Below are 22,275 nucleotides of genomic sequence, written 5' to 3' on the forward strand. Positions count from 1 at the left end.
TCCAGACGAAAATTCAGCAATACAAAGCTCCTGTAGCTGTAGAATTAAAACACAATTAACTTTTGGTTTTAGCCCCCCCAGATTTGTCTAACATAATTACAAGAAAAAATGGCAAGGGACAAGTGAGTGCTGGTACCTTTTTCTTTTTTAAACAGGTTTTAATGTTGTACACGTACTGTATAAAATGAATCCTAAGCATTGCATAAGACACTGCTCCCATTTTTAGTGACTAATATTAAAAACAGGCCAAATAATAAATTAAAACTGAGTTTTAAAATGAGGTAAATTCAAAATGGTTCAATAATTGTTTATTTTCAGTTTCAAACAATAGAAAGGAAGCATTTCAGATTGGGAAAAAAAAAAACGAACAAACAAACAAAAAAAACCAACTAAACCCAGGCAATATTTAGTTAACCTAAAGTGAAATTCTGTACACATGTAACCTTATTTGCTTGTTGGGAACTGTATGCAGCACATTGTGCTAAAAATATGGAACAGTTAACACTTTCAGCCATTTACTGAAAATAAACATGTAGAAACTAAGCAACAAGTTAAATACAGTAATGCACAACTCAACAATTTTAAGTTTTCGGCATGGAGCAATAAAGCAGATAACTGAATAACTTAAGAAGATGCAAATGGGCCCTCTTGATTCATAATTCTCAGCAATCTACTCAGGAAAATAAATTTCTGGTCACAGCTGAACAATTTCATTCCAATCTCACCTGAAAGAAACAAAGTGATTATATTGATAGATAAGAAAGGAAGAAGAGGAGGGAGGAGGCAGGGAGAAGAAAGGGAAGGGGGGATGGATGAAAAGAAGGGGCAGAGGGAGGGAAGGAAAAACAAAGGAGGGAAGAAAGCAGGGAAAGAAGGAATGGAGGAGGAGGAAAGGAGGAAAACAAGAAGGAAGTAAAGAAGGAAAATTTAAGAAACAAAGAAAAATCAAGACTTCTGTCAATAATAAAGGCTTGAATTAAGTCCCTAGATAAGAATGAAATATTTGTATATTTCTCATCACTTCCCCCTCTCAGAAACCACTGAAGATAGGCACATCATGAGGAGTTTTTAAAAAAAAAAAAACACTGACTATTTTGTCTGTGAAAGAGGGAGAAGTCAAGGGAGAGGAGGAAGGATAAAACGAAATAGAAACAATACTCCACAGGGGCAAGCAATAGCTTGTCAAAAGTAAACAGAACACAGAGCAATGAAAAGGAACCGATTTTACATGATCAACAAAAAAAAGAGAAAAATGACATCACATTTTTCACAAGGACACAATTTTAATAGTGACTTATATTAAGATGCAATGTCTGCTAAATTATAAAAATTGCTTTAAAAATATATTGACTTAATTATACTCATTTCCTTTCCTTTATGTACTGACATTTTCAAATACTGCATATTGAAATAAATTCAAAACATGATCATTACAACATGTGGCAAATAACTTCATATCTGCCTAACATTGTTCTCATTCAAATTTTAAACTAATGCTTAAAGCATTAAACTTTATTGACGAAAATACTACATTCACATATTTCATAAAACCAGAGCTAGAAGGGCCTTGGAAAGTAATCACACTTGCATGAAATGCTGACAAATAATTTACACATCATTTCTATACAGCATTCTGTTCACACCATGTATAACCTTGACATTACCAATTATAATTGTGGATACACTAATGTTGAACTTACAATTTTAATACTTAAAAATCATTGTTCCTGTCCACACTGATGAATGGGTAAACAAAATGTGGTACACATTCATACAATGGAGCATTATTCAGTTATAAAAAGAAATGAAGTTCTGATACATGCTACAACATGGATGAACCTGGAAAACATGATGCTAAGTGAAAGAAGCCAGACTTTACAAAAGGCCACATATTGCATGATTCCATTTTATGAAATGTCCAAAACAGGCAAATTCATAGAGACAGAAAGTACATTAGTTATTTCCAGGGGCAGGGAAGGGGAGAACTGGGAGTGACTGCTAACGGGTATGGGGTCTCTTTTAGGGATGATGGAAATGTTCTGGAATTAGTGGTGATGGCTACACCATAGTGAATATACTAAAAACCACTTTAAAATGGCAAATTTTATGATATATAAATTTTATCTCAATTTTTTAAATTGCAAAAAAAGGAAAAAAAAAAAGAAAGTGTTGCAATAAAGAGTATCATGGTATCAGTATGGCCATAACTAGAATAAGAAATGGGGGTCTCAATCATGATGATGTTACAGTAGGAGAATTACTGGGCAAGGGAACTTTTGCTGACATATTTAAGGGCACATCAAAGGATAAAACTGCTGTTGCCATTAAAACATGTAAAGATGATCTTTCCCGGGAACTGAAATTAAAATTTTTACAAGAAGCCAAAATCCTCAAGCAATATAATCATCCCAATATTGTCAAATTTATAGGAGTTCGCACACATATACAGCCTATCTATATCATTAAGTAACTGGTTCCAGGAGGCGATTTCCTCTCCTTTCTGAGAAAGAAGGATGAACTAAAACAGTTAGTGAAATTTTCATTAGATGCTGCTTCTGGATGGCGAATCTCGAGTAAAAATTGTATACACAGGGACCTTGCTGCAAGAAACTGCCTGGAGGTGAAAACAATGTTCTGAAAATCAGTGACTTTGGAATGTCTCGTCAAGAGGATGGTGGTGTATATTCATCTTCTGACTTAAAGCAGATTCCCATTAAATGGACAGCACCAGAAGCTCTTAATTATGGGAGATATCGTTCTGAGAGTGACGCATGGAGCTTTGGCATCCTCCTCTGGGAGACCTTCAGCTTAGGGGTCTGTCCATACCCTGGAATGACAAATCAGCAAGCACAAGAGCAAGTGGAAAGAAGATACTGGATGTCAGTCTCTCAGCAGTGTCGAGAGTATTTATCAATACAATGTTGAAGTGTTGGGATTACACACTTGAAAACCGCCCCAAGTTCAGTGAACTTCAGAAAGAACTGCCATCAAGAAGAAAGTCATATAGTGATGAAACAGTGCCAAACTCAGCCTTTGGGACTCTATCTTCCAGCAGAGTAATATTTTCTTCTCATTAACAATGAGTTAATACCACATTACCTGGAACATTCTCCTAAGGTTATTGCTTTCTTAACTTTTTAAAATATGTGCTAATTTAAGGATTGTAAATAAGAAAGCACAGGCACTAAATGCAAGAGATAACACAGATCTATCTTTTTCACACCTCAGACTGCTGATGTTTTTCACAGAGTTTTTACTTCAGGCTGGGTCCAGAGCTGGCTGTCCTCCATCCTAGACATCTCTACTCTATTGGTGCTATCAACTGCACTGGTAATATTGTGTTTGCAGAAAGACAAGATTACCTTTGTAAACATCACTTTCTACTGGGTATTATCTGGACAGGACATCCTGAGGTTTTTTTCTTCCCTCCCCCCAATACCCCCAGAAATAGGCCCTGCTGTATTAGTAAGGTTACAATTTCCCTAGGTTCCACCACACCCTCCTCCTGGGCATCAGAAAATTATGCATGAGATGCCCTCAAAGAGCTTGCTCTCAGAGCTGAGGCAGCTGGTTTTGAATGATGTTACTTTATAGAGAGTTGTGACAGCCAAGAAGCAAGTCTGAAAAGTACAGTGGTCTGGAGAAAAGAACAGCTAGACCAGTGATCAAAGTAGAGAAGAAAGGCAAATATAAATTCAGCCTTCTTATCCAAGGTATGCCCTTATAAACATACACACGTATTCTAATTTTATGATCAAATAAGAAACGTTTCAATAGTACAGATTCCTCATAAAGGAGCCCTCTTGATGGCAACAGAATTTTTTTAGAGAAAGTATAAAACACAGGCCCACAGAATCAATAAGATTGTTTTGGGTTAAGTGTCTTCTCCTCAAAGGAGGCATCTGAGAATTTGGTTCCCTTCATTTTCACCAGTTCCTGAAGTTATCAGGATTTCATGATCCTATTTCTCCCTCTTTCTCTTTCGCTCTCTCTCACACACACACACACACACACAAGAGTAGAAAGGCATATATGGATGAAGCTGACAGTTAAAAAGTCAAATGAACATTCATGAGGAAAAAAGAAGATATAGGAGAAAGACATAGGGATAGCCATTTTAATTCCACTTTACTCCTTCATTTACTCTCCTTATACTACTGCTACCTAGGAATTCTTATCATAGCAAACATACTTCCTGAGATGTTCCATGTAGATAAATGTAACACAGAATTAAAACTGGGATTCCGTTGAACTGAATCTTAGCACACCCAGGGGTGCCTCTCAGGATAAAAGCATGTATAAGGGATAGTCACACTCAGGGGTGAATGTGGCACGGGAGCCCTTTTCTAGGTGCTCATGCCTATGTCCCAATAAAAACAGCACAGCACCTAGTGAGTATTTGGTCTACCCTACATGAGAAAAAGAAAATAGAAAATTCCTCCTATTCTGTCCAACTTTTTGGTACCTATGAATATCAGCACAAACAATGCACACCCACTAAAGAGTATAAATGATGGTAATGAAGAGAAAAACAGTCTATCATTTCAATCTCCTAACAAAACTTTCGAACATATTTAATGATTACTACATACAGACCCAAATGAAAGCATAATAAACCTGCCCTCAAAAATATGTTGTAGCACACAGAGCAACCTCTTCTTAAACAGGATACTACCATGTGTTATAAAGTGAACCTTCTTTTGAGGGCAAAAAAAACTCCAATGCTCTTTCTCATCAATCCCAAAGAGATACACATAACACTTCTGCACAGAGCTCTCCCTGTAGAGTTAACAGAGTATCTGAAACATAGCAGACAATAAAGAAAAATACCTGGCTGTCTGATTAGAAGGAAAGGATGAAGTCACTGCCTTCAACAAGATCACAATCTGAGAGGGATATGTAACATACTCATCTATTACACAGGAATCTGTGACGAAGACTCTGTAGGCAAGCTGACATGCCCACATGTAAGCAATGGGAAACCAAGAAAGAAACTTAACTGAACACTCCCCACTCCAACACATATTACCGGGACCTAAGACTGTGCTTCACCATGGCAACACACTCCTAAAATAAGAAATCTCTGAGCACTCAGGAGATCAGTTTCCAAGTATGGACTGAAGAAAAAAGTCTCAGAACAGGAATTACAAAATCAATTGTTTACAGAGGCTAGTATATAATGGAAACAAATGAAGTAGGGGTGGGGACTGAATGAGGTAAACTATAAAAAAAAGACCCACTCTGTATATAAAGGGGGGCAGCACCTAGGGGGCCCAGCTGATTGTTGCCATGCATAAATCAGGCCACAATGTTATCAGATGTTCCAATTCTTCAAGAGAAACTGAAATTTGGATTTTGTCATATGGATTAAAACAAAATTAAATATTGTGTGAGGCCAAGAAAGTACATGTAACAAGCCACATTCTGCCCAAAGGCTGAGAATTTGCCTTTGGGCAGAATGTGGTTTAAAGGATAAAAGAGTTAGGTTACACCTATGATACTGGAGGTGAGAGAAGGACCTGCAAAACAGATTAGGCCTCGTTGGAGTGGAGGATTAGAACAGGAATGTAGTAATACTACAAATACAGATGGGTAGGACAGAGCTTAACTGCTAACGTTCTTTGAAATCAAGAATCAAAGTCCAAGAAGACTGAGCTTCTCAGAGTCTGGGAGCAAGTCTCAGTACGGCATCTGGTTCACAAAAGGACTCTCAAAGGTTAGCTAAACCTGACACTCATGAACTGAGGGCCATACATATAAAATTAAAATTGAGAAGCTAAAGGAACCTGGTTCTAAGAGAAAAATTTTAAAGGTAGGAGTTTTTAGAGATTAAACTAGAGGAAAAAGTTAAAGGCAAAGCAGTGTTCAAGAGACTAAATCAAGGAGAGATAAGATGAATTTGGACAAAAACATTAGCAATAACAAGTAACAGAAGATACAGCGAACAAGGTGAAAGGATTTTACAACTAAAAATCATGAGATAGGAAAAGATGACAGAAGACTTTGGAAGCAATTTAATCAGGGTCACATTTATATATTGTATTTTCTTACCTCTAATGTGATCATTTTAATTTTCCTGAAATCAGGGCGATGTTTACAAATCAGTATCATTTCCCTATCCACTCTGCTCAAAAAAACAGTTCTGGAAACCAACAATGAATCTTACAATTAATAACATCTTTGAATCATGGAAATGTGACATTACGCAGCAGTGCTCTTTTCTGTAGAATGTAAAATAACTAAAAAAGGGAGCAGGGAGCAGCAGATTTGAAGTAGCCCAAAGGTAAATGGTACCAATCAGAAATGATGAGACTTTTAAAGGAAAAGGAAGAACAACAGAAAGACCTGATCAATCCTAGAATGTATCCAAATAGAAGGAGGCAGCCAGAACAGCCAGAAGAAGGACAAATCAACCAGAGCCTCACAAAATTAAGAGTCTACCCAAGGAGAAAGTACAGGACGTGGCTGTCAAGAAGAAAATGAACAGGATGAACATCAAGCCAAATATATCTTAAAAGGATAGCTGAATTGAGAAGGTTTGCTGCAAGACCACCAACCTAACATCTAACACCCAAACTGGTCTTTTCATGCCTTTGGTCCTGAAAGCTTATAGAGAGAAGTAAAGTACAAATCCATGGCCCGTGTGAGTAAGAACTCAAAGAAATCTGTAGTAAAACCTTCACATACCAAAGAATAATATTTAGGTACTGAGTAAAAAGAGAATATATAAAATCACAGTGAAAGTGGTCAGTCACAATGGCTGACCCATTCCTAAGGAAGATATAAGTGGTAAGTTTTTTTGTTTTCTTTAATAAGGAGACCATGTGAAAGCAAGAAGTAAAAAGTAAAATGCCAAAATAAAAAAAGTAAAGTGAAGAATAAAAAAGAAGATGAAGAGTTTATAGTTCGCTAGGAAAGACAGCTAGTTGTTGGGGCAGGGGATGACTAGAACTGAGGAATGGGCAAACTTTCTAAAGGTTTTCAAGAAAATCTACTAAGTTCTAAATGTCCTCTCATAACTCTCATTTACCCTATTCTACTACTTAGATAACAAGCAGAGAATAACAAAGCTGAAAAGGCACACACCACTTGTTAGGACATTAGCCAGCTGGCAAACTCAAATCCCTGCTCTGAAGCCAAAATAAATGGGACAAAATCCATACCTTAAAACTCACACCCTCATACAGAATGGGTTCTCATACATTTCTGACTCTTAAGAGTTGATAACTTCAAATACAGCCATCTCAAACAATTAAATATAGAGGGCAAATCATCCTACAAATCTCAATAATCCTAAGGCATCACCAAACAAGAGCTATTCAGATGATGATCTGAGTGCTCAAAAAGGACTATCTTAAGTTCTGAATGCTCTCTTCACTAAGAGTGAACTACTGTCCACATACAATTTATTTAAGATGGTTAAACACTTTTTAAATCTCATACAAGGTATAATTACCTTGGAAATGAAGTTGCATATTTTAAATTACAGAACAAAAAGCACAGACCATATTTTCTGGACTTGCAAAACATGGGCCGTGGTAGCAAATGAGGCATAAAAACTTAGAACAAAAATTTCTGGATAACATGTCTGCATGAAAAGGCAAAAAGCAGGGAACACTAAAGGGCAAGAAAACCTATGCTGTGAATACTGGCTCTGTCAGCTAATATCTCTGCTAGCCTCTTCAACTTAACCCCTCAGAGTCTCAGGTTCTTCACCTGTAAAGTGCAGATACCAGCACCACCCACAAGGTTAAAGGTACTTAAAAAAAGGTGATTAATTATCCAGAGAAGTTGGGAATGAGTGGTGAAGAGAAAGCCAGATGTTCTAAAATACATCTTGGTGCTAAAAAAAAAAAAAAAAACCAAAAAACAAAAACATACACAAAAACTGCGTGGCTAATCAGCAAGCTTAAGATGAAAGCAGCTTAAAAATAACTGTGAATCTTGTTTTGCATCTGTACCCAAAGACCTGGTCATTAGAGTTAGGTGCAAAATTCAAGTTTCATCTTGCAAAATGTACCTAGTTTCTTCAACATTATCAGACCTCGTTTCATATTTCTATCTTTAAATGAAAGGAGGTGAGAAAACACTCACCTTGATTGAAAGTCTTCATTATCTGTGCTTGTCCGAGGACTTATGAGTAGATGACAAATTAAGGGAAAACAACTTTGAAAAAAAAAAAAAAAGGAATGGTGTCTCAACTTTCAGTGCAGTCCTTCAACTTGCAGGCCTAATTGGCTCTGACCAGCCTGGTAGCCTCAACTTCTACCAGCTCTGCTCATCTGCTGCATCATCTTGCCCTTCTAATCCCCATGCCCCCAGCCCAAAGGACTCTCTGTTCCCTTTCTTCCTCTCAGTAGTAATACAACCAGAGAGAATCTAAATCCCCTGACGACATAAAACAACCTCACAGTCACCACAGAAGTTAAAAAAAAAAAAAAATCAAGTCTCCCACTTCCACATTTTGTACATTTGAGAGGGTTAACTGAAGAGACTATTTAAAAGCTAGTAAGCTCTTAAACTTTATTCAGACCACATACTACAAGGGTACAATTCTTTTTTTTTTTTAAAGATTTTATTTATTTATTTGACAGAGATAGAGACAGCCAGCGAGAGGGAACACAAGCAGGGGGAGTGGGAGAGGAAGAAGCAGGCTCATAGCAGAGGAGCCTGATGTGGGGCTCGATCCCATAATGCCGGGATCACGCCCTGAGCCGAAGGCAGACGCTTAACCGCTGTGCCACCCAGGCGCCCCCAAGGGTACAATTCTAAACATGACCAGTATCAAAGCTTTCCATTACACTGATTAAAAACTCCAATAAGATGAAAAGGATATTGTTTCTTCTCTTCCTTTCCTCCTGAACTGTCCCGTTTCTCTTTCTTTTCTATCTTTTCTTTATCATGCCTGGACTCCTATAAGGAATGGTGGAATTAGTTTGGGAAGGGAAAACCAAATAGAAAAATCAGCTCAAAATCCCTTTTTATCACCCACCAGTCACACATTTTTCTTCAAAAACGTATTTAATGATGCCAAAAGCACAAGCAACAAAATAAAAAAAAAATTGGACTTCGTCAAAAACAAAAACTTTCATGCATCAAAGAACACTAGCAAGAAAGTGAAAATACAATGTATGGAATGGGGGAAAATATTTGCAAATCACACATCTCATACAGGACGGGTCTAGTATCTAGACTATATAAAGAAGTCTTACAACGGAGCAACAAAAAGACAAACAATCCAATTTAAAAATGGCCACAGCATCTGAAGAGATTTCTCCAAAGAAGGTACACGAATGGCCAACAAACACGTGAAAAGATGCTCAACATCATTAGTCATTAAGGAAATGCAAAATCAAAACCACAATGAGATACCACTTCACACCCACTAGGATAGCTATAATAAAAAAAATTTAATAAAAATTAAAAAAAAAAAACAGAAAACAAGCGTTGGCAATGATGTAGAGAAATTGGCACCCTCGTACATTGCTGGTAAAACATAAGCTGTCCAGCCACTGTGGAAAACAGTTTGTCGGTTCCTCAAAAAGTTAAACATAGCATTACCATATAACCCAGAAATTCCACTCCTGGGTATACGCACAAGAGAACTAAAAACAGGTCTTCAAACAAACACTTCAGAGCAGCACACAAACATTCATAGCAGCACTATTCACAATAGCCAAAGGGAAACAACAAAAAAGTCCATCAACTGACAAATGGATGAACAAATGTGGTATATGCATACAATGGAATATTATTCAGCCATAAAAAGAAATGGAAGTACTGATACATGCTACAGCATGGAAGAATCTCAAAATATTATGCTAAGTGAAGAAAGTCAGACACAAAGGCCACATTATTATACAATTCCATTTACATTACATATCCAAAACTGGTAAGCCCATAGAGACAGAAAGCAAATTAGTAGTTGACAGGGGCTAAACGGAGCAGCAAATGGGGAATGACTGCTTAATGGTTATGCAGTTTCTCTTTGGGGTGATGAAAATGTTTTGGAACTAAATAGACATGATGATTGCACAACACTGTAAATATACTAAATGCCAATGAATTGTACATTTTACAATGGTTATTTTTATGTTATGTGAATTTTACCTCGATTTTAAAAAAAATATTTAAAAGGAGCAGCGTCACTTTTAAAACAATTTTTTTTTAAGTAGGCTCCATGCCCAGCATGGAGCTCAACGCAGGGCTTGAACTCACAACCCCAAGATCAAGACCTGAGCTGAGATCAAGAGTCGGAAGCTTAACCGACTGAGCCACCCAGGCACCCCAAAGCACAGAGAAATTTTAAAACAATTACCTTATAATTTTCCAAAACTGCTTTCAGGAACTATGACTATATATACCGTAATAATGCTTTTGAAACACTTTACACCTTAGTAATGACTTGCCTACTTTATGGCAGATACATGAAATGTATTATGAATATCAACCATGAATATCTAAGAAAATGCACACAAAGTTTGAAAATCAAAGACAAGTTGCAAATACATAAGTTTATTAGGAGAAAAATGTTATAAAAATGTTTAAAAATCACAATTAATAAAGACTTTATGACAATGTAATAATGATCAGGGAAAAAGAATACACATGACCATATTTTAATCTCATGAATGTAAAGAAACCAAAAACACTGTTGGCGAGGAGGAGTAAAAAGAAAACACAAAAAGAAAAGGTAAAGGGTAAAGCTCAATGAATAGAAGAGTAGGTGGGGGTGGAATGGAGAGAAAAGGAATTTCAGAGGTAAACTAATTCTACTCTCCCAGTAATTTGGGACCCAACTGGCTAGAATTCCCCCCAGATAACCCACCCTACCCCACTGCCTCCTCTTCCCACCCTCAAATAATTAACCAAAGACTATTTGATTACCAAAAAAACTCAGTACTTGCTAAATACTCAGAGTCAATTTTTCAAGAAAAAGCCTTTTGTTCCTTTGTTTCCCTAATTTACCTTTTTGCCACCGGAGGAGATTTTATCCATCTTTTCAGATTTAAAAGAATCGCCGCCTTTTTCTTTGCCTGAAGATTTTGACTTATTTTTTTCCTTGTCTTTCTCATTCGGATAAGGAGACTCACATGGACTTTCACTTTTGTGTTTTGAAACCCCCACTAAAATATAAAAGAGAATCATGAAAGCCTTTTCCAGTTCAGTTTGACGACAGCTTTGAAAGCAATAATAAATCTACCTACTTGTTCCATTTTCCTCTTTTCGCCTCTTGGCTAAGTCCGGCGGCACTTCACGGTCATTGTTTGAATGATCCTAAAACCAAGAATTGTGAACTACATTGATCAAGAGTTTATGTTTTTGTTTTAAAATATTACTTTTATACAAGGGCACAGCTAGTTAGCATTGGAGAGTATTGGCAGTCATTTCACATTGTAAAATGACATGAAAGACAAGCAGAGCTGGTAGAAATTGTTAGGCTGAAGATCCTTATTACCGCAGAAGATTCAATTCAAACTCATTTTAGGGTGAAAATACCAGTTAAAACACCAAATAACAGCCTGCCATGCAACAAACTAGTACTTTTAAAAAGGCAACACACACACTACCATACATGAATAATGGCTTTCCAAACTAGTTTTTAAAAAATTACAAACCCTTTTCCGCTCTTTCCTGTCCTTTTCATCTTTTTTCTCTCTTTCTCTGGATCTTTCCCTCGACTTGTCCAAGTCTTTCTTGTCCATTTCTCTCTCCTTACTCTTGGACAGTGGTGGAGGAGTATGATTAATGTAGAGCTGTTAAATTAAGGCAATATTACTAAAGATTATTAGTTTTCCAGTATCAGCATCATCTGCTTGATTGTTTATTTAATGAAAGACAATTGGTAGTTAGACCCAAAGTCAAAACTGGTCAGCTGTCTGGATTACAAGAGATGAAATAAAAGAGCATGGCACAAATTATGCAAAAACTTCAATTATTGGCCTTACAAAAATTTTCATTTATACTCAATCAGTTCATTCCTGTCTTAACTGAGACTCATTAGTAAATCTGTAAGCTACAGTTCCTTTTATAGCTCTATTGTGAAGATCTATAACCACCACTACAGGAGTCCATATGTGAAAAATAATGACTGGACTTTCTCTACTGTAAAAAAAAAAAGATACAAACCTCTACACAATCACAGAAATTTTAAATAGTTTTACCATCCACTTACAAGGCAACTGATGACAGTGAGTCAAAGTATAACATGAAACCTAGCCACAACTTTACTAATAATAAGTCTTTTCTGCCTCAGCACATACCATGCATATGTTATCCTAAATTTTTATAAAAGTAAAGGCTGCATATTCTCTACTTCTGAAAGCACTTCAATTTCTACCAAATAATCACAACAGACTGTGAAATTTGTCTCACTGGTTCTAAATAGCTCAGAAAACCATTTGGTCAGCTGAGAATGACAAAAAAAAAAAAACAACCCAGAGACTGAAAAATGACGAACTGATGTCTGCCTACTGTTTCAAAAGGCCCACAGGCAATAAACAGCCAAAGATCAAGGATGTGCTACCTAAATAATTAAGAGATAACCTTAATAACTTACGCAAGTTGTAAATATGGCAATCTAGTATAAAAGAAAACATTAAGGAAGTAATCAGATACCTATCCTTACAGCATTTATAACTGTGCTACAAGCTTATGTTCAACTTAAGACATTACAAGTATTAGGCAGCAGAATACGAAATATAACTCATTACCATAACTACACAATCCTAGATACACCTTAGGAATGAAAACAATAGTGAGTCAAAAGTCAAATAGTTTTACATGAGGAAATCCTTTGTATTCAAAGGAATACAGCAAAAAAAAGACCATCAGTTTGAAAATTAAAGAAACACTTATTTTTTAACACCACCAAATATTTTCAGTTCAGTTGGCTCAGAAATACTGCCATAGCAATGCGGAAGTAGATTCTTTAAAATGTCAATGTTTAAAAGTTGATGATCAACTGAAATAGACAAAATGTTTATTAATAACAGAGCAAGAGAATGAGAAACAGTCATAAAAGTGCTTGTCCAAATGGTACTCTTGCTGGGTTAATGCCCTATACGACACTTCAAGATTTTTAATTGTGAGGTTTATTCATATCTTAATATTACTTATGAAACTGGTAAGACAAAAGAAATAATATATTCCTGCAATACTCAAAGAAGATTTCTCTAAGGGAAGTATTGCTTAATTCTCCTGATAAAAGAAAAAAGGGGGGGTTGTGATTACAAATAAGTACACACACACATGCGCACGTGCACACACACACACACTCTTTAAGAATGAAGTTTTTAATTGTGCCTAACTTGAATTCTGTATTGCAAGGAACTGAGAAACCTATATATTCTTACTTTAGAAATGTACCTAATTCTATTCCTTCTTCCCACCCTTCTAAGTATAGTTCTGATCACAATGCTCTTTTCCACGTAACATGCAGTCTCTCTCTGGCTACAGAATAAAATACATAGTCCTTAGCTTAGGTGTTTCCAAGCTCTTCACAATCTTTGCACAATTATATCCTATTATGGGGCAACCCATTGCACTCTATGCTGTGGCTACCACTCACTCCTTAACGCCCTGTCCTTCCCAGCAGTTCTCTTCACCAGAATGGTCACTCAGTTTTATCTTAATCTCTGAAAATCCTACTAGCCTTCAAAGACAGCTCAAAAGCCATCAGCACTTCAATCGTCCCTCAACTTTGCAACTCTCTTGCAACTCGCTTTCCAGTGAATTCCTGTTATTTTATATTAGCTTTTTTTGTAACAGGTATTCCCTATTAATTTCATGTCACTTATTTTTGTCCGTAACAGTTTCTAGTATGGCAAGGAAGCTAATGTGTCTTTTCTACTTTTACACACTTCCTAGTGCCTTGCACACAACCGAGTACTCAATATATGTTTGCCAAACAAAATGAATATTCCATTTGTTAAACTGATCATACAGTGTTGATGGATTTTGCTTTTGATTTGCTTTTACTCTTTACATTGGGATCAACAGGTCCAAAAAACATGACTGATTTTCAAAATCTGTTAGCACTGCTATACTGACTTTATTAAAGCTACCATATATAAAGATGGCCTCACTTGTAGGCTTCCATTTGATTATAAATCCTTGTTTTAAGATGATGAACAGAATTAACCTGAATTCTGTTTTGAGTGGTCACTGCTGCCCTCCTTAATTACAGAGAAGCTTGGGTAAAGGAAAATGCTTTTCACACCTTCTTCATCAAATGTAGCTGCTAGGTTTGCTAGGTGAAAACACAAGTGACCAAACTGGAAATATGCCAATTGGAAATTGGGAGTGGAAGGTAGACAGAAAAGATTTGGATACTAAGCTAGATTTTTCTCCCTTTAACTAATTTAACTTGATTTAACTAATCCCACTTGAAAAGCCAAATCCATGTGTTACTTTTACCATGGATCAGAAAGTGAAAATACTAATTTAATAAAAAAGAGGATTCCATGGAAAAAGCGTAAAAAAATTAAAGCATAGAAACCATTTTGTTCGTACAACTGACAAGATAACACATACCCAAAAAAACCAGACACACATCATTTAAATCCTCTAAAAAGTAAAAGCTACCCCAGAAACAGGGAGTTGATAGAGATCATCGATTTTAAAGATATCACTCAACATTTTTTTCCTAAGACATTCATATGCTATTCAACTTTCCTAGACATATAAAAATGCAGACCAGTAATCTGTGGATGCTTTACCAAAGTCCAAAGGTGTAAGAGTTCATTTCAAATAGTTACTGAACACCTAATCATATCACCAAGTTAAGGATCTGAAAAGTGGCATGAGTCACATGATCTTTACAAGTGCATTCACATGCCATTTTCAAAAATTTCTGGTTGAATGTGGAATAATCTATTGAGAATTTTAAATACCCAGAAAATCACCATCTTTTCTCAACGGGGGATAGGGAGACTGACTTAAAGCACTATGATTTTAAAAACGAGGCAATCACACTAAAGGAGTTAGGAACCCATTTTGACTACTGTTGAAATGGGTGCTAAGAATCAAGGGACCATACATTTTTTTGCAATTTTTTTTCATTATGATAAGAATACTTGAGGAACCTCAATTTTAGTCCGTTTTGGTACTACTAACAAGTTATATGCCACTGGGAATAGATCAAGAACTTTTTTAGTCTCTTATTTGTCCAAAAGACACTACCCTCCTGCCCTATCTACCTCACAGCACTGTTATGAGCATGAAATGAGATAATGTGTTTATCTCACATGTTTTATTTTCAAAAGGCTTTCACAAATGTAAGGAACCATAATTTTCATCACGGATGAGAAATTCCAGTTAACTATAACAGCAGGTTTCAAACTGCTTCAAAGTATGTTTCAGGAAATAAATACTCACAAGGTAACATTGTTAACCCATGAATTTAAAATAGCCCACACAAGCCACTGATGGTTAAGACTGACATACACAATCCCAAACTGGTTATGAAAACCAACTGTATTGCAATACATACTTAATTTAGCCAATAAAAAGTTTTACCTTAAAAGAAAGCATTCACACAGTACAGCTAATACTCTTTTGATTAATACAGTATACTCTAAAAACAATGCTACAATTTCAGGACAAAGGCACATTGGCTAACCTAAACTATTAAAAAAATTAGTGCTTATTTGCCCAATATCCACAGACATTTCATTATAAAGCTACAGATCTAAAAGCAGTTAGTAATGTCAACTGGCTTTGTTTCAAAATTTCATTTTGTATTGGTCCACCAGTAAGAGATAATACTTAGCAGATATAAGAGGAGGCAAAGTAGAAAATCAAAGTGAAAGAGGGTACAAATTTTATAATAAGTAGACAAAATAACATGAACAATGGACAATTCAACTACAATAATGAAGTGAACTCTGTAATAAGATACACAAACTGCACATTATTTTTAGAAGAATACTCAAGAAAGTAGAGTAATAGGCAAGAATTAATACTGACATGTAAACACGACCATCAGGTTGAGTATTCCCCTCCAAGAGAATAAGTTGACATTAACCAGATTTCTTGATATTATGCTACAACTACCAAAAAGGTAGCTCAGCAGAGGTAATAGAAAGAGTTTTATAGATTGAGATGGGTTCAGTTTTTAGAACAGCAAGTGAATGCATCAAATTTCTTTTCTGGTCTTTTGGGTTGTCTAAAAAAGTCAGAAAACAACCTGACAGATTTGTTTTGAGAAATTAAATAAGCTTACTCCCCAAAACAAACCAACAACCCCTTCCCCAAACCTTATTTCCAGATTTTGAAGCATAAAAGGATAATGCATAACACAGCAAGCAAAGAGAGATTATAGAAATGTTGCCACATTACACATATTTGATAACAATCTCATTAAAAGGGACCGTTGTCATCCATTGTTTCAATTTGTGATAGGTATTTTTAAAGGTTATTCATTAGCTTACTGAATTTACTAGGGTGAAGGTATCTACTAAATAAATGAAGATTTTTTTTTGGTTTTACTTAGGCATGATGATTTTAAAAGACTCAAACCTTTGCTGAAGACTCCTTGAGTTCGATGAGACTGTCCTGTAGAAAATGAATGGAGATGACAGGTGAGCTGGCATAGTTCTCAGAACCCAGAGGAACTTTGGGAAGTATGGCTGTAACCTGGAAATAAACCAGCTACTTCTTGTGAGGATAAATCTTGTGATGTCAATTATTATATGAATATCAACAATAAAAAAACAAAAGCAAAAACCATGTAATGGAATTGTAATGTTAAAAAAACTAAATTATATGTACTCAATGTAACAAATAAAAATCTTTCTCTGCTCATAATTTAAAAATAAATGTCAATGCCACATTTTTCATAACACTGTACTTAAGCTATAAGTAATATTAAGAGGCTTAAGAAAGCAAAACACTTTTTTCCCTCCACAAAAAGTTTAAAACAGTGGAGGTCACTGTGGAAGAACATTATCTTACATTTTCATAGTTGTTCTTTAATTGGGAGGTTTCAAATTTTACTTTACTTATGACTCTACCATAAATATAGACATTTTTAATCCTAGCCAAAAACTCAGTGGCATTATATTAACAAGAAAACAAAATGTATTCTCTACAAGAGTAGTCACTTTTTTGCAAAGTGCCTCTGATGGTGAATCTCATGCCTCCCACAAAAAAAAGCACTTAAAAAAAAGAAAGAAAGAAAAAGAAACAATTACGGTATTCCACCACAGTGCTCTTGATGAAGAATTAGTTAACTTACAGTTTTAAAAGTTCAACGTACTGCAATTCAAAGATTCCATGAAATTAGATGACTTTAGAATTAAAATTAAATATGGAGCAAGGAATGGCTACCCTGAGTCTTCAAGAAGGCTACACCCACGATTTTGTGCTGCAGTTGAATGCCTGGGGTTTCTCTTTGCTGGGTGGTAGGATTGGATGCCACATCTGCTTTTATCGTAACGCAAGGTTCAACTTGTTGGGAACCCAATGGGTATAAACAAACCTCCAAGGGAAGATACAACAGAAGCTGCATGCTCACTGAATATACACAACTACAGGAGAACTGATCACCAAGGAGACTTTAAAATGGAACTCCTTTCAAGACTCCTTCTTAGAAGGCACACATCGGTATGATGCTCATCAAGAAGCTTGATGAATTCAGAGGTATCTTGTTTATCCTGTGTCTTCCAGGAAGTCTTCAGTGCTATATATTCTTCAATATTTATGCTGAAAAATAGGCTTCATTCTGCTGAAAAGATTCATTTGCTTGTAGCTACCATTGCACTCCAAAAAAGACTGCTTAAAGCAGTGAGGCACTTCTGGGTAAAATTTCTCTTGCACTTTGAAACACTACAAAATTAGTGCTAGGTCCTTGAAGTTTTAATATTTTTATAACAAAAATACTCAATAGGAAAAAAATATCAGTCCACCAATATGTAAAAAATTCATTTTCTAATGCAATATAAAACCTCCAGTGGCTCCAGTGAATACTTGGCACAAGACTTGAAGGAAGTCAGGACACGTATTCCAACCAGGTGAGCCTAACATGGACGCTGCCTTCCTCAGGCTATACTAACCTTTACTGTTGAGGAATGTGATGGAGAAGGGTGGGTATCAATTTTGCGGCGTTTTTGTTCTGTTGGTACAAAAAGAAATGGTCACAGTAAGATAGATTTCTACTTTTTCCAAACACTTAAAAAAATCACCACTTTTAAGGTCACTTTTAAAATCACCTTTAAGGTCATCAAGTATTCGCTCCCCCCACAAGTAAAGTCCCTGGATAACTTGCTGAAACAAGGAGACAAGAACCAACTATACATTAACAAGAACCAAAAGTAAACAAATACAAATATAGAGCAAACTTGCCCCTTTCAGGCTCTGCAACATCTGATCGGGGAACAGGTGACTTCAAGGACCCAGAAACTGGTGTTTTTTCTCCTCCTTTAACATTTTCCTTTGATTTCATTTCCTTTGCTATATCTCTTTCTCTGGATGGCTCCTTCTCTCTTTCCTTTTCTTGAGTCGATTTTGATTCTACGTTGGGGACAGCGGTTTTGAATTTCTCTTCTTTAGCTTTTTCTTCCTTCTTGAATTTTTCTTTCTCTTTGTCAGACTTGGGTGTTCTTTCCTTCGTCTCTCTTGCTTTTTCATCTTTATTTGGCCGCTCTTCCTTCGGTTTTTCTTTACCATCTTTACCAAGTACCCTGGCCTCTGGAGTAGTAGCTGGAGTCTTTTCTTTTTTCTCTTTTTCTTTCTCTTTCCCTTTTTCTTTGTCATTTTCTTTAACAGCTTTGCTGCTTAAGAATAAAAACATGAGATTTTAAGACAAACAGCCATAAAACATAGTCCATGTTATAAATCGTAAGAGTTCCTTACTGGCTTCAAAAATAGAAGAATAGTAGCCCTTTGAATACTAAAGGACTTTAAAGACAAGTAAAAAGAAAGTACTTCTTCATTCACTAAATAATAAATGACCAAATTCATGAACAGCAGATTAAAAAAGAATGGTTAAAGTGATGTCAGGCCCTTCTCTGTGTATGTTCATAACCTCTGAGGATTCCAAGGTCACACCAAAAATTATCCCACAAGCTGACCAAGGGTGCTATTATCAGGAACTGGGTTACTTGGCAGAATGGATCAATGGTCTAAATCACTGTAGGCTTCTCTTATGTTCATTATCCTTACCCAGAATGCCCACAGCAAGCACTCAATCCTAAAATGTTTTTCTAACTTCACCACCTACCTTCATCTGCATAACTCAGCAGGGGAAACAATGTCAGTCTCAGCATTATATAAAACATAATGAGGACAGTTAAGCATCAAATTAGGGGTACATACAAAATTCGAAGGTCCAACATAAATTACTTTCCTAGTATTCAACTACCACCCTCTTTCATTCATGTCTAATGAGGTTAATCATATAAGAATTCAGAATTCTGACATACAGCCAGTATTCCTACCTGTTAGAGCTACTGTTCCCATTGCTTGAATTCCCTTTCGGTGTGGCACTAGAAGCTTTATTAACAGCTTTCACACCACACTGAGATCTCTCCCTTGATTTATCTGAAATAAAGGTAAGGTTTTATTTGACAAGCCCCTAAGTGTAAATAAACTACAGTTTCACAGCAAAATGATTAGAGATTAACTAGAAAGAAACAAAGCGCTAATTTCTTCTTGACAGTTACATACTCCTACCTAAGGAATAAACTATAATACTAACCGAACACTTTACTTGTCATGTGATATAAAACATCTTAGTTTGTTGAAACAAAACGTATTACTTATAAATTTCTACAAATAAGCATACCAGTCTCCTCAGTACTGCTTTCATCCGACTTAGATGCACTTCCTATCGACGATGAAGAAGGCCCACCACCAGGCCCATTTTGTACACTGGCCACTGCATTCCTCGGAGGGGGGTCTTTGTGATGAAACTCATTTTCAGGTATCATGTATGACTTTCTACTTTTCAACTGCCCAGAGTAGCTGAAAGTCGCACAAAGTGTTTAAATATACAAATACAAATCAAAAGCACAAACATGGAGTTTAAAAGAATAAAATTAGCAATTTATTCACTCTGCCACTTGGTTTCAGAGAATAAAAAACACTAATTTTCAATAAGTTCCTGAAGGTCTTTATAGAGAGCACCAGATACTTTCTTAAAAATAAAAATTTCAATGTAAACTAATCCTTAAACTAAGATGCCTTTTTTTTCCACTACTGAAGATCCAAAACTCAACTGATGATAAAATTACATTTCCTCCAAACCAAGACATATTATATATGACTTTTGAAACTATCATCCAGTATAGACCGGAAGCTGATAATCAGAAGTGACAACTCTCACCAGCCTGTGGGAACATGATCGCATAATCTCCCATAATCTCCTGAAGTAAGGCAGAAGATAAACTTCAACACTGTAAAACATTTTAAAGTCTTCAGAATCCTTCTGTCAGCTAGTCTCATAAATCACATTAAAGTATAATTGTGTTACCCCATAGCCAATGCATATAGATCTGGCCTCTTCTCTTTTTCTTCTTGGCAGATTTTATGCACTCTTCTTTCCAAAGCCTGTCCCAAATTCAAAACTTTTGGGTACCAAGGAAGTATTTTTGTTAGCACAATCAAGATATTCCTGATGTGAGTATATTCGCCTGTTTCAAGGCAATGTACGGATGCCTACAACAAACATTTTAAGATCTATTATTATGAAAGTATAAGAATAAAGAGAAAAACCACCTTTGAGAAACGTAATTTTTTTTTTACCTTGGTTAGTTTGTAATGCCATTTATGTACAACATGTCGAAAATTTTCATAGTCTAATTGGTCAGCTTTATTTCCACCATCAAATCCAGTGGCCCGTAATATAGTAAGGAATCCTGGATAATTTCCACATTCCTTGGGGGAAAAAAAGTTGTTAAAGAAAAATTCTGCCCCCAAAATAGCAGAAGCTGAAAACTTAAGTGAACTGGATTAATGATTCCATGCAAAAACAAGATGTGTATTTGAATGACAGCTAGTTTTCACAGAAAGGTTCAACTTATTCAATGGTATGAATTTGGAATGTCAATTTGAGATAGATTTTTTTTAAAAGCACTTATTATTAATAATGAATGAATGACGTTTTAAATTTTAAACACTGTTTTACAATTGAATCTTAAACTCAGCTTCCCTTTCAGAACTGAACAACCTAAAGATTACTGAAAGCTGTTGTTAGATACAAGGGTAAAACATAACAGTGTTTATTAGTCACACCTTTTCATACGTGGCTCTGTCACTGTGCCACCTGGTCACAGTCTCTAACATGCAGCAAAGAAATCTCCCATATCGACTAGCTTCATTTTCAGTACAGCTTGCAACTGTGTAAATTATATCAGAGAAAACCTACAGGAAAAATGTTTGAAAAATAAAAACAAATCAAGGTCAAAATTAGTTCAAAATAGTAAAAGGTTGTGTTATAGCAAATCATAATAAACTAAACAGGTTAGTTTAGTCGAAACGTATCTTCCCCTTTTATAGTCACAATTCCAGAAACCTTTAAAGATTCTGGCCTTCATGAGGAAATAGCACATTCATAAATCAACAACAAACTTTTATTTAAAAAAACTGATTTAACAACTCAAAAAAACTGATTTACAATGAGAGTGGAAAAACTATCATTATTATTACAATGTAACTTCTTCAACAAAGACTTAGCAATAGATATTACTGGTGTTAGGGGGACAGTAAAAGCAGAGGCGAGGCTGACAGAAACTAGAAATAGGCAGCTGACATGCTGTGACATATACTACATTTTTAAACCACAAATGCAGTAATTTCTACCAGATGCAAAAATACATAAATGTGGGGCGCCTGGGTGGCACAGCGGTTAAGCATCTGCCTTCGGCTCAGGGCGTGATCCTGCGTTATGGGTTCGAGCCCCACATCAGGCTCCTCTGCTATGAGCCTGCTTCTTCCTCTCCCACTCCCCCTGCTTGTGTTCCCTCTCTCGCTAGCTGTCTCTATCTTTGTCAAATAAATGAATAAAATCTTTAAAAAAAAATACATAAATGTGACCATATTGAAAAGAATCTCTGCTTTTATGTATGTGTGAAGGTGTAAGCTGTTTTGTTGTTTTTTTTTTTTTGAGGGGGTGAAGGTTAAGAAAAGAGTTCTATCTATTATGACAAACATATAAACCCATATTATAAGTTAACAGATTAATTAGGGATGCTTATTACGTGTCAGGCACTATTCAAAGCACTTTTGTGTGCAGTGACTCTAATCCTCACAACAATCTTATGAAGCAAGTACTAA

General features: G+C 35.9%; 1 protein-coding gene and 1 pseudogene across 9 annotated transcripts in view; one reads left to right on the forward strand and one right to left on the reverse strand.

Annotated features, from left to right (window-relative positions):
- Positions 1–1,857: 1,857 nt before the first annotated feature.
- The window catches only part of THOC2 (THO complex 2), a 112,663-nt gene continuing 92,245 nt past the window's right edge, over positions 1,858–22,275 (reverse strand). For 3 of the 9 annotated variants that reach the window (XM_034649962.1, XM_034649960.1, XM_034649957.1), the window contains exons 26-39: positions 21,235–21,363; positions 20,746–20,877; positions 20,474–20,658; positions 19,787–19,965; positions 19,440–19,542; positions 18,346–18,776; positions 18,057–18,115; positions 16,522–16,653; positions 11,619–11,756; positions 11,208–11,277; positions 10,969–11,126; positions 8,837–8,913; positions 8,095–8,140; positions 1,858–2,827 (exon numbers count right to left, since the gene is read on the reverse strand). In XM_034649962.1, the coding sequence (XP_034505853.1) occupies positions 8,113–8,140; positions 8,837–8,913; positions 10,969–11,126; positions 11,208–11,277; positions 11,619–11,756; positions 16,522–16,653; positions 18,057–18,115; positions 18,346–18,776; positions 19,440–19,542; positions 19,787–19,965; positions 20,474–20,658; positions 20,746–20,877; positions 21,235–21,363 (1,821 nt within the window). In that variant the 3' untranslated portion in view covers positions 1,858–2,827; positions 8,095–8,112. Of the gene's footprint in view, positions 2,828–8,094; positions 8,141–8,636; positions 8,914–10,968; positions 11,127–11,207; positions 11,278–11,618; positions 11,757–16,521; positions 16,654–18,056; positions 18,116–18,345; positions 18,777–19,439; positions 19,543–19,786; positions 19,966–20,473; positions 20,659–20,745; positions 20,878–21,234; positions 21,364–22,275 lie in introns of those variants that run through there. The other 6 variants (XM_034649966.1, XM_034649965.1, XM_034649958.1 and 3 more) reach the window with 6 other exon arrangements.
- LOC117797387 lies at positions 2,198–3,077 on the forward strand (annotated as a pseudogene).

This window comes from Ailuropoda melanoleuca, chromosome X (assembly GCF_002007445.2).
Source record: "Ailuropoda melanoleuca isolate Jingjing chromosome X, ASM200744v2, whole genome shotgun sequence".
Taxonomy (NCBI): domain Eukaryota; kingdom Metazoa; phylum Chordata; class Mammalia; order Carnivora; family Ursidae; genus Ailuropoda; species Ailuropoda melanoleuca.